Genomic DNA, 11,508 nt, shown 5'->3' with positions numbered 1-11,508 from the left:
ATCACGTGACGATCAAGCACTTTTGCACTTCCGCTGACGCGCCTCTGGGCGGAGGATCCTGTCTCCGTCATGTCGGGACCAATCAGGCCACCTGGCGGGTTCTGAGTTGTTGTTGTGCTGATCTGTCACTACTTTTGTACAACATTAATAACGTAACTGTGTGGATACAGCATGGCGTCGTTTGTGACCGAAGTGCTTGCCAGCTCTGGCAAACTGGAGAAAGAGGACCTGTCCAGTAAAATTAGCAAAATGTCGCGTAAAGTGGAAGATACGAAGGTAATCTACTAGCTAGCATAGCATTAGCTACGTCAAGCTAAGTAAAGTTTGAACCAACGCTAGCAGTTAGCGCTAACACATGAAAGGCATGAAACCTCTCTGACCTTTTGACCAACGCTTGCTACATTTTCACGTTTATCCGTGAAATAACACGCAGCTGCATATAAACATTAACACTAGCCATTCAATTAGCTACTACTATCCAGATAGTTTAGTTTAGTGCATTATTATTAGCAAGTCTGTTAGCATGTGTGGTGGAGAAGACTACGTGGCTCTGTTATAGTCAATTAAACTGCACCGTTATTTGAATCCTTAATAAAATAACATTTACTCATGTAACGTTACTGTACAGAAGTTACACATTTGAGGTTAGTTACATGTTGTTAGCTACATGTTGAAGCCAAATTATATTTACATCAAATACTGTTTTATCAGTGGATGAATGTCCTTATATACTTACAGCCATTCACTAACGGTTATAAACAAACTGCAAACAAATGCTCTCGGCTTGAAGCAGAAGGTCGATCTCGCTACAATTTATCTTTTAACTCTTGTTTGCTTCATGTTTTTCTTTTAACAGGAAGAAGTATGTGACATGATGAACAAGCGGTACAGTGACTTCCTCCCTAGTCTTCAACAATCTGAGGAGCTGATGGTCCAGGTTGATGAGGTCTCCAAAGAAATGGATGTCCTTAAAAACTGCATTGAGACTGAGGTATGTCTGAAGCTGTCTTTAGATTATAGTCAGATTGCCTGAAGAGCTTTTAACCGGAGTTTGTGTTTGTGGACACAGGTGCAGCAGAACATCCACGTCGCTGTGGCTGAGTATGCAAAGCTGAAGCAGCAGCTGGAGAAAAACACTATCGTCATAACAATGCTTGGACATCTAAAAGAGGTACAACATGCATGACAATTTGTTAAGTAAAATATAATTTAAATCAAATTAATAGTGTCATAGTGTCAGTTCCATACCATCAGAATAAGAATCGTTTATTGCCATGGTATGTTGAACATACAAGGAATTTGACATGACGGAACCATACGGCTCCAATAGCCAGACTGTGGCTATTATTTTTCTATTTCTTTCTCTGATGAGTTCATAATAACGATTATTAAAGGCATTGTCCCGGTAGGGCTTTGTGTTCGCCATATATTCATTACAAGTCTAGCTCTCAGAATGACATTAGCAGAGAAATAGTTGTCGCTTTGAGCATTTATAAGTGACCTGTTTGAATGTTTCTGTGGCTGTAACATCTCTTCTGTGTGATTCAGTTTCACAGTGCAATGGAGGAGTTCAACAAAGCTTTGCTGGACAAGAAGTACGTTGATGCAGCCAACCAGTTGGAAAGAGTAAGAGCTGCTTACGTCACGTCTACACAACGGCACCTCCACTCTGTAGGGCTGATTTAGATCCTTCTGTATGTACGCTAATCACTCTGTCAGCTACCACTAATACACCTGAAAGTACAACAACATCACATACAACCCGACAAACAACATCTCGGTGTCAGTCAGTGTCGTGTTTAGCTTATTTCCGTTTTTTCCAATCGCCGACAGTTTTTAGAGCTCCTCGACAGATGAATTCCAGATATGTAGCATGCTAAATATCTATTTATTTGTGATATTGGGCTATATAGATATAATTAACTTGACAATATCCTGATTGATACTGATTTGACTGATTTTATTTTCCTAGGCAAGGGCGAGTGTGGATTCCCTGAAGGTCTGGAAGACTTCCCAGCTGCCGCTGCTCAGCGCTCTCAGCTCCGAGTTGACGGTGCAGAGAGAAAACTTAATTTACCACCTTGGAGACGAATGGAAGAGCCTCGTCATCTGGAGATTACCGTCCTCAAAGGGTAAGACTTTTCTCAGAAAAGTGTGTCAGATATTGGGACTAATTCAACTATATTAAGTATACTCTTTTAACCCTTGGCTACAAAAGGTAGTTTCATCAAACAACATTTCAAATGTAACAGCATTCAGTGTTGTCTTAAAGTTGCAGGTGACTTTACTGAGAATGTATTTTCTTCCATGCAGGGGCTACATGTAGGCATACATTCTATTGTGTACATGTGTTACTGGTCATTCAGAAGATTGTAAACCAATACTCACAGGGCGATGCATTAGTAGTGACCGTTAGATGTGTGCACCAGAGCCCGCAGGTCTGAAGTCCTTCCTGAAAGTGGAGCTGAACCTGAGCCATGCGTGCAGTAAGGACGGTGAAGAGAAACCACCTGCTCTGCTGTGCAGCGTCCTGCAAGCTCTGGCCATCCAAGGAGACCTTCAGCACAAGATCAAACTCTTCAGTAAGAGCATCGTTAGATATGTAGTACTGTCATAATCTATTCAAATTGTGTTTTCATACCGTCCAGACACGTGTCATCAACATAAGCGGGACTTTTTAAAGTTGTAAACTGTATCTAGTCAGTGCTCTCTGGTGGCATATGTCTCCCGGCTCAGAACCTGCTCAGTGCTGATTTCTGTTGTTGTCGATCAGGTCAGGTGCTGTTGAAGACCATGTTGAAGCCTTTGGTGATGTACCCGTCGCTGTCGGTGAGGGTAACGGAGCAGCAGGGCGAGGGAACCATCATGGCCTTACAGTGTTTGGAGGAGAGCCCCAATGAGAAATCCACTCCCTCACAAGTCTACAGCAAGCTGCTCCTGGTGCTCAGCACGCTGCGCTCACACCTACTAGGTACAGTACAGCTGGGTCCGTATAGAAATGATATATGTTGCTTAATGTCCCTGTGTTTTTAATTATTGGTATTCTCCAGATGTGTCCATTGCCGATAAAAAGCTCTCGGCTATCTTGGGGGAGCTGATTTGGGAGGAAATCTCCCAGTGCATCATCCACGAGTGTCTGCTCTACTCCATCCCCACCGACAGCAGCCAGCTGGAGAAATACAACACTGTAAGGACCTAACAGCACTCCGTTTGGTATAACGATGTTGTAACATATAGTAATTACTTTTTTACCGGATATGTTTTTTTGTTGCATGCATTTCAAGGTGATTAAGGAAACGGAGGAGTTTGAGAAGTCTCTGAAGGAGATGGAGTATCTGCAGGGCGATTCCACAGAGCTGCTCAAATACGCCAGGGATGTCAACTGCCACTTTGCCAGCAAGAAGTGCAAAGATGTCATCGTGGCGGCCCGCAAACTCATGACCTCCAAGATGCACAACACCATCAAAGTATGCAGGAGCCAGGGCTGAATGTCCCCATGAATAACCTGGAGACTGGATATAGATTCAGTTGCTATAGCCTGAAACGCAAAACATGTTTTAGGTTGCATTTCCAATATTTGGTGGTTAATGCTCTTGCATAGCCTGACAAGCTATTGCATTCTTTATTTTCCCCCAATCTTCCTCCGTTAGATCACACCGGACTACAAGCTGCGTCTGCCCAAGCTGCCGGCCCCAGCTTCAGAGCTGAAGGTGAAGCAAGAGACCACAAAGGACGAGATGACGATGGAGAACACGAAGCAGCTGTCTGCGTGGAGCCTGTGTCTGCCGGCCTGTCGCATCAGCGAGTCAGTGCAGCAGCTGATGGAGCTGGCACTCAACACCCTGTGTGAAGCCGTTGGAAGCTCCACACAATGGTATGTTTCAGCGCTCGGAGCCCTGACTGTCTCCTGTAATAGTCCAATGTTTCTAAATGGAGAAAACAAGACCCCTCTGAGGGATTCCATTTCCTGTTAAGTGTTGCCATCTTGTAGAGACTCTTTGGTTCACATCACTGTTGATGCACTATCATTAAAAAGCACCGTAAAGCTCATGTGCTCCTCTTTCTTTTCAGTGCATTACAACTCTTCTTTACCGTGAGAAACATCTTCCAGCTGTTCTACGACGTCGTCCCGACATACCACAAGTAAGGACGTTTCCATAATTCAACATAGAGCATTCAATCCAACTCAGTTCTCCTGAAGGTGTGAATGGTTGCCTCCTTTTTTCCTCTGCTCCTCCACCCAGGGAGAACCTGCTCAAGTTCCCTCACCTGGCTGCCATCCAGCACAACAACTGCATGTACTTGGCCCACCACCTGCTCACCCTGGGCCACCACTTTAGTGCTCGCCTGCCTCAGCCCCTCAGCGAGGGCGTTGCAACATTTGTTGACATGGTGCCCGGATTCCGGAAACTTGGTAAACAAATAGTTCTACAACTGCTGGCCAACTAGCCGCTGAATTTAATACAGAAATTCATCTCCAACAATTGTTCTCGGGCATTGACGGTCCACGGACAACAAGTCATCATTTCCTTTGCAAACAATATATCAACAGCTAATCTGCAGATTGCCTTGAAACATGCTCAGCACACTTTTGTCCTTTTCCTCCAGGCGCCCAGTGCTTCTTGGCACAGATGAACGTCCAGAGAGCGGAGCTGTTGGAGAGACTTTCCACCACTCACAATTTCTGCAACCTGGATGATGAAGACAACTACATTGCAGCCAGCAAAGCAGTAAGACAGGTGAGCGGAAAGACCTTGAAAATATAATTTAACCGTGGTGTAATAATGAGAGTGTATCATTAAAAAAAAAAAGTGTTTCAGCTCTTCAATTTGTGAGGCTGCATTGTGTTCCAAAGTGCAGGCTATAATAGGCTCAATTCATGTTTTCATTCACGCACTGCTTCTCTTTCATGCAGTAATCATCAGTCTGCTTGATTGTAGGTCATCCATCAGTTGAAGCAGTTGGGCACAGTGTGGCAGGATGTCCTTCCAGTCAGCATCTATTGTAAGGCCATGGGCAACCTCCTCAACACGGCCATCACAGAGGTCATCGCCAAAATCATGATGCTGGAGGTTTGTCCTTTTTCAAAAAAAAATAAATAAAAAATGGTAGTCCCTCTTCAGAAACGTAGGACTTTGCTTATACAGATGCAGAGGCCTTAGTGTGGTAAAACTACAGAAAAACATTCAATATTTGAATAACTCCGTTGCTGATTGTGGGTTCATTTTGGATGGATTTTATTTCTCGTTTTGACCGTCTACAGGATATTTCCTCCGAGGACGGGGAGCACCTCCACACTCTGTGCCAAACCATCATCGAGGAAGGTCCGCTGGTCTTCATCCCTCTGGCCGAGGAAAACAAGAACAAGAAGTATCAGGAGGAAGTGCCTCTGTATGTGAGGAAGTGGAGTAGCTTCAAGGAGCTGGTCATTGTGCTGCGGGCCAACTTGCAGGAGATAGTCGACAGGTCAGAAGGAAACTTGTTTTTTTAGGCTTTTTAGAAAACTCACTTTTGTGTGAGTGCCTCTTCAGTGTTGGAAGAAGGGCTTCTGGTTACCACATACTGTATTTCTCCTTTAATGCGTGTGATTGGCTGATTGTTCTGTGGTTCCTCTCCACAGGTGGGCTGACGGGAAAGGTCCGCTGGCGTTTGAGTTCTCCAGTTCGGAGGTGAAGAATCTGATCCGAGCCTTGTTCCAGAATACTGAGAGGAGAGCTGTAGCTTTGACCAAAATCAAATAGACACTTGGAGCAAAAGAAGATACTACAGCACTTTTTCCTCTGAGGAAAATATGATTCATGCCTTTATTCACTTCCGTTGTCTGTTGCATTAAAAATATGCATTTACATGTGTGGTCCAACAGTTTGTCACAGAGACATAGTTGCCCTGTCTGATGGAGGTATAAGCTGGTTGTAATCAATCTGTGGGATATGTTCCTCATCAGCATTCAGTCGTGCGGAGATTACGCGAAGGCTTCTTTACATCAGCAGCCTCGGTCCTATAGCTTTGGGGGTTTACCACGACAAAGTCAACTGAGGTTGTGTAACCAGCGACCTGCCATCTGTTGACATGTGACGTCGTATCCAGGGTTAACTTTGCTGCACATTGTTAATCAAACTTCTTCTGTTGCTTGTCTCCGTTTTTCTGTACTGATGTAATTTCAGGAGAAAGTTTGTTTGAACCTCAATGCCTCTAAAGGACCACTTAGTTCTGACAAAGATACCCTTGACCTCGCCGCTCCAGCCATTAAACAGAACTCTTTGTAATGTATTTATTACTTGTCCAAATAAACCAAAAGACTCAACTTTTCAGAATTTTTTGCAAACTTTGATTTCATGAATATAATGATATGTTATTAGGAAGAAATTGTAACTGCCTACACTTTAGTCAGTCGCCGTGTAATGACTTTCGAAGTTTAAGTCAGCTCACAGTCCTCACATAATGATTCATTATGTTTTAAGGCACCTATGACCTCATCTTTGCACCACCAGCAGGCCAAACTTTCCCCCTAAACCAAAGAGACACAAATGTAATGGGAAGAGCACATTCATGCTCCTCAGAGGATAAACCATTTCCTTTTTGGACACTTCTTGAGGAAAATAAACCATACTGCTTCCCAGGAGGAATGTAAACTTACACACATGATCAATCAAAGAGAATAATGGTTTAAAACTGAGTTAAGAAAAGTGCTATTTAGTGAAGTTTATTTTTACACTTCATGATAATAATTTCTCTTTGGAGTTGCAGCCGCCACAACATGCAGTACATTGTTTTGGGTTGATCTTTGTCAGTATTTGCTCTGTGAATGACGCTGGTGGGAGGAGACAAACAGCTGGACGGTCACAGCAGCACCTCCTCACTCACTTCATGCCTCCTTCATCGGATCAAACCGGATGACTCCAACAAGGAAGTTGAGTTCTGGCAGCAGCTGTATTCATCTTAAAGTATGCTCTATAGGTATGTTATTATTCTATATTTTTGTAGGGATCTATTCAGCAGATAAATCTGGGGGAAAAAACATGGATATTGGACATTTTGTTTATTTGAAAGATTGTGATGTAAACATGCTTTTATTTCCAGTGTACATATGTTAACAGTTACAGTAATTAACACAGTATTTTAAAAGGAAAATACTAGATTTTTTTTAACAATTTAAACTGCTGTGTAGATCTGGAGTGTAGTTTTCTGATTTTTCAACATTTAAATCATTGTAACCTTAATGTTCTATAAACTTAACTTATTAAATACCTAAATTATTTAAGTTGTTTATGTGTTGTAATTTAGCTGATGATTCAATGGTATATTAAATCTATTTTTGTATTGCTTTATTTTACGGGGTTGTAATTTCTGAATAATAATTTTAAGGCTGCCACTCACATTTTGTCTTCATGATTGAATCTTTTGTTGATTATTTTCTCCATTAACTGATTGATTGTTTAGTTTATATAACATTAGAAAAAAAAGGCTAATTCCAATACATGTAAATTATAGGTCATATTAAGAATATTTGTACATCACAATTTACATAAAAGTATAGCATTTTACTATTTCTTTGAGAATTACGAAGGATGTCTGATGTTTCTGTAAACACGTTTTTCTTTCTTGCCACCTGTGTTTGTGTATGGATAAAACATATTCCATCCTCCATACGTCAGGAGATACAAAATCAAAACAAATCACAGCACCTGTACATAATCCAGGAACTTGTAGTTATTAAATGTAATCCAGGAACACTGAGATTCAGAAAATACTTTGTCTATTTCTGCCTGTTTGAGAGGATAAAATCCTGTCTATCTGATCGGATGCTCTGAAAAGCTGCACCACATAACTGGATCGCATGTATGGTTTAGATTCAGAAACTTTACATTGTTTGTTACTGTTGTGATACAATAATCACAGCACTGTTCAAACAGAGACACATGGATTTACAACACTTCAATGGGACACATCTGGATAATGCTTTCTCTAAGCCTTCTGGCAAATTCTTGTAATCTTTTCAAATCCATCGTGTTCCTTGGTGTTTCTCTGATTAATTTTGAGGATTAGAGATAATCCCCACGTGTGTAATAAATTGGAGCGGTGACTGAGACACTGGTTAGTCCACTTCAGACAGATGAGACCTCATGTTATGCTGATGAGGAAGTAAAGCAACATTTGCTTTTGGCATCATCACAGCGTCATCAATAAGTATTTAGGGTGATCTCAGAGATTTGTTTGTAGAAGGGCGGCAGAAAAATCTAAATGAAGATAAGGAATTGGAGGTTGAGGAATGAATCTCCAAACCTCTTGAGTGCTTTCACCACTGTCTAAATTATCATTATTGTGCTCTTATCCATTTCCACAAACCCTTGTATAGAAGTATTGAAGCAACACTTACAAGGGAGCTTCAGTTGCCTGTTAAAAACGGACATATTTGACGTTATTCACTTTAATTTCATTGCCCAAACAGACGGAAAACCTGAAGAGAAATCCACATCTGGAGGATCTCAGCAATGATCTCCACTGTGATGTGCAGCAAAGAGACTCTACAGAACGTTCAGTGCAACAGTCCCATCAGGAGCCCCGTCAGGGACGAGCCTCGCAGGACCTCCATCCCCCCAGTGCAGACTCTCATTGCTAAACATCTGATGGCATACCTGCCCCAACCACAGTCTGAATCCAACCGTTACACTCCTTGCACCTTTGAAGTACAGCTTTCTTTAATTATGTGATGTCCCACTCCACTCAAAAATGTGTTTTACTTACTGTTACTTCACTTGGATGTTTGAGTTTCACTGTGCAGAAAGATGTATCATGCTGTTTTCACATTAGTCTGCTGAAAAGGAAACGTTTCTTTGTGCTCACCTCAAACCTGTTTAATGTACAAGATGGTTTTGAACTAGTTTGGAAACCATACATTGTGGTCCATGGCACCAGTCCCCACCTTTAGATCAGATCATGGCGCCTGGCCTCAGTCAGAACAAGTGAATTTTTGGATCTATAAAAGATACACTGGTGGTGTCCTCCAGTATCTAGCACAATATGGCCACATCTACAGCCACATTACTCTGCCACATTCTGGACACTTTAGAATAAGACAATAGGACAAAACTTATGAATCTACTCATCATTTATTAAATGGTTTTGTACTTTTGTGATGCATCATCTTCCTTCATTTCAGGCTACAGCTAAATCCACTGTTGCTGCCATAAGGACCACCAAAAGAACCTTTCTCATCCACAACTTGAACTACGCTAAGTGCTCATCACTCCCACCATCCCAGGAGGGCTCCCCCTCCCTGAGTTCCTGCAGCCAGTCCTCTCACGCTCTGACTTTGGCTGAGCAAGAGCCCCAACCCCAACCGCACACTATCCAAGCAGCTCCTCTGGAACCAGGAGAGGAGACGCCAAAGCCTCAGCGTTTGCATCGCAGCAAAGGCCTCAAGCGCTTCAGCTCGAGGTGGCAACCGGTAGGCTCCACTGGCAGCGGCGGCAACATTCCAGTGTCTGCCATCGAGAAGCTGCATGTTGCAAAGAGTCACAAGAAGCGCTGTAAGCTCCTGGGTGATGAGCACTCACCGTATGTCACCGCCAGCAATCTGCGCCAACGTTACGTCACCAAGGATGGCAAGTGCAGGGTCAATCTGGGACCTATTGCAGACAAGAGTCGCTTCCTCTCAGATATTTTCACCACATTAGTGGATCTCAAGTTTAGCTGGTTCCTTCTCATCTTCACTATGTGCTACATTCTCACATGGGTGGCCTTTGGTGGAATCTACTTTTTCGGTGCCTGGTTGCGTGACGACATTACACATGTTCACGACCCACAATGGAAGGCATGTTTCCAAAATGTTGACAGTTTCCTTTCAGCCCTGCTGCTGTCGTTGGAGAGCCAGAGGACTATTGGGTATGGCTCCAGGATGGTGACAGCCAACTGCTCCGAGGGTACGGTGATCCTGATGGTCCAGTCCATCCTTGGCTCCATTATCGATGCTCTGATGGTGGGCTGCATGTTTGTTAAAATCTCCCGGCCACAGCAGAGAGCCCAGACGCTGACCTTCAGCAAGCACTGCGTCATATGTGAGCGTGACGAAAAGCTGTGCATGCTCTTCCGCATTGGTGATCTGAGAGTGAGCCACATGGTGGAGGCCAAAATCCGTGCCAAGCTGATCAAGTCCAGGCAGACAAAGGAGGGCGAGTTCATCCCACTGGAGCAGTCGGAAATCAACCTGGGCTACGACACCGGGGGGGACAGGCTGCTCCTGGTGGAACCCCAGACCATCACCCACGTCATCAATAAAAGCAGCCCCTTCTGGGAGTTGGGGTCCGAGCGTTTGGAGAGGGAGACCTTTGAGATCATTGTCATCCTGGAGGGCATCGTGGAAGCATCAGGTCTGTAGAAGTGTTTGAAGTCTTGTGCTGTCCTCCAACTAAGTTCATATCCAATGCAGGTACATTTCAGAACGTTGCAATTTTAGATCATTTTCTTCCTCAAAAGAAGAGTTGTCAAAGAGTTAAACGGTGCATCTAGTAGATGCGTTGATGAAAGATCATGGCCTGCTGCTTGAACGTCAGGATACAGATCTGTTCTACTTTGACTCGCTCTGATCTCTGATGTGTTTCAAAACACTATTATGAATCTCTGTTCTTATAAGGTGCCAAGTGTGCCAAGTGTGGATGGATCGCCATAATAGGAGTGAAAAAGCTGTATATGCATATCAATGGTCATAGCAATTTAAAATGCGACATTACATATGTCCTGATGTGAATGCTGTTCTTAATTTATTCGTCAGGTCTCATTCCAATAAAGTGACATTTAGCTGACTCTCTGATGATTTGTTGTGTTGCAGGCATGACATGCCAGGCGAGGACCTCCTACACGGAGGACGAGGTTCTCTGGGGCCACCGCTTTGAGTCGTGCATTTCCTTGGAGAAAGGGGCTTTTCTCGTGGAGTACAGTGCATTTGACAAAACGTTTGAAGTCCAAATGTCCCCACTCAGCGCAAAAGACAGCAAAGAAACAAGAGGTTGTGTTTTAGAAAATGCTGGCTAAAATAATAGTCCTTGGGTCTGTATGTTAAAGTGGCAATCTCGAAGATTTTCATTTAGATGAATGTCTGTTAAGTAAAGTAAGTGATTGAGCCTATGGCTAAGTGATGAAAGTATTGCAATATTGCAATATATTGTCTGCAGTATTACAAATTGGCTGTCTGTGCCGACATTCCCAGAAATAAAATGCTGTATTACAGTTTTCTCCATTGTATACAAACCAAAAATTAAACTATGCAAACAATTCGAAAAACTTGAAGTTTATGACTCCAGACTGTTACACTCTGAGCATAATTTCATTGTTTTTATGTAGATAGAAATTCTAAATCAACAAGGACTGAAATCTTTAGGATTGCCCATTTAACATCGCATATAATGAGTGACTTCAAGTGATATTCCCTGATAAATTATAACATTCATACTTCATGAGTATTAATCTCTGGGCAGCCATAATTTATGTTGCTCTGTCGTGGGTATAATA

General features: G+C 42.8%; 2 protein-coding genes across 2 annotated transcripts; both read left to right on the top strand.

Moving 5' to 3' along the window:
- The first annotated feature begins 62 nt into the window (after window positions 1-62).
- On the top strand, window positions 63-6,314 carry zw10 (zw10 kinetochore protein). The gene is made up of 16 exons (XM_076101155.1): window positions 63-276; window positions 857-991; window positions 1,070-1,171; window positions 1,549-1,626; window positions 1,973-2,132; window positions 2,430-2,582; window positions 2,774-2,971; window positions 3,051-3,187; window positions 3,285-3,467; window positions 3,651-3,874; window positions 4,072-4,143; window positions 4,245-4,414; window positions 4,609-4,739; window positions 4,941-5,072; window positions 5,264-5,466; window positions 5,621-6,314. Exons 1-16 carry the CDS (start codon window positions 172-174, stop codon window positions 5,739-5,741), a joined length of 2,304 nt encoding a protein of 767 aa, XP_075957270.1. The 5' UTR covers window positions 63-171; the 3' UTR covers window positions 5,742-6,314.
- A 2,178-nt stretch (window positions 6,315-8,492) lies between these two features.
- LOC142960342 (G protein-activated inward rectifier potassium channel 3-like) lies at window positions 8,493-11,059 on the top strand. The gene is made up of 3 exons (XM_076102151.1): window positions 8,493-8,687; window positions 9,161-10,370; window positions 10,829-11,059. The coding sequence occupies exons 1-3, from the start codon at window positions 8,493-8,495 to the stop codon at window positions 11,029-11,031; spliced, it is 1,608 nt and encodes a 535-aa protein (XP_075958266.1). The 3' UTR covers window positions 11,032-11,059.
- The last annotated feature ends 449 nt before the right edge of the window (window positions 11,060-11,508 follow it).

This window comes from Anarhichas minor, unplaced genomic scaffold (genome assembly GCF_050575085.1).
Source record: "Anarhichas minor isolate MPS153535 unplaced genomic scaffold, ASM5057508v1 ptg000027l, whole genome shotgun sequence".
Lineage (NCBI taxonomy): Eukaryota > Metazoa > Chordata > Actinopteri > Perciformes > Anarhichadidae > Anarhichas > Anarhichas minor.
This window is presented reverse-complemented; position numbering and strand designations above follow the sequence as displayed.

Coding starts and splice junctions, on each gene's coding strand:
- LOC142960342 (XM_076102151.1), top strand. CDS start 8,493: ATGATCTCCACTGTGATGTGCAGCAAAGAGACTCTACAGAACGTTCAG. Junction 8,688..9,160: donor ACACTCCTTGCACCTTTGAA/GTACAGCTTTCT, acceptor CCTTCATTTCAG/GCTACAGCTAAATCCACTGT. Junction 10,371..10,828: donor GGGCATCGTGGAAGCATCAG/GTCTGTAGAAGT, acceptor GTTGTGTTGCAG/GCATGACATGCCAGGCGAGG.
- zw10 (XM_076101155.1), top strand. CDS start 172: ATGGCGTCGTTTGTGACCGAAGTGCTTGCCAGCTCTGGCAAACTGGAG. Junction 1,172..1,548: donor TGCTTGGACATCTAAAAGAG/GTACAACATGCA, acceptor TGTGTGATTCAG/TTTCACAGTGCAATGGAGGA. Junction 1,627..1,972: donor CAGCCAACCAGTTGGAAAGA/GTAAGAGCTGCT, acceptor TTATTTTCCTAG/GCAAGGGCGAGTGTGGATTC.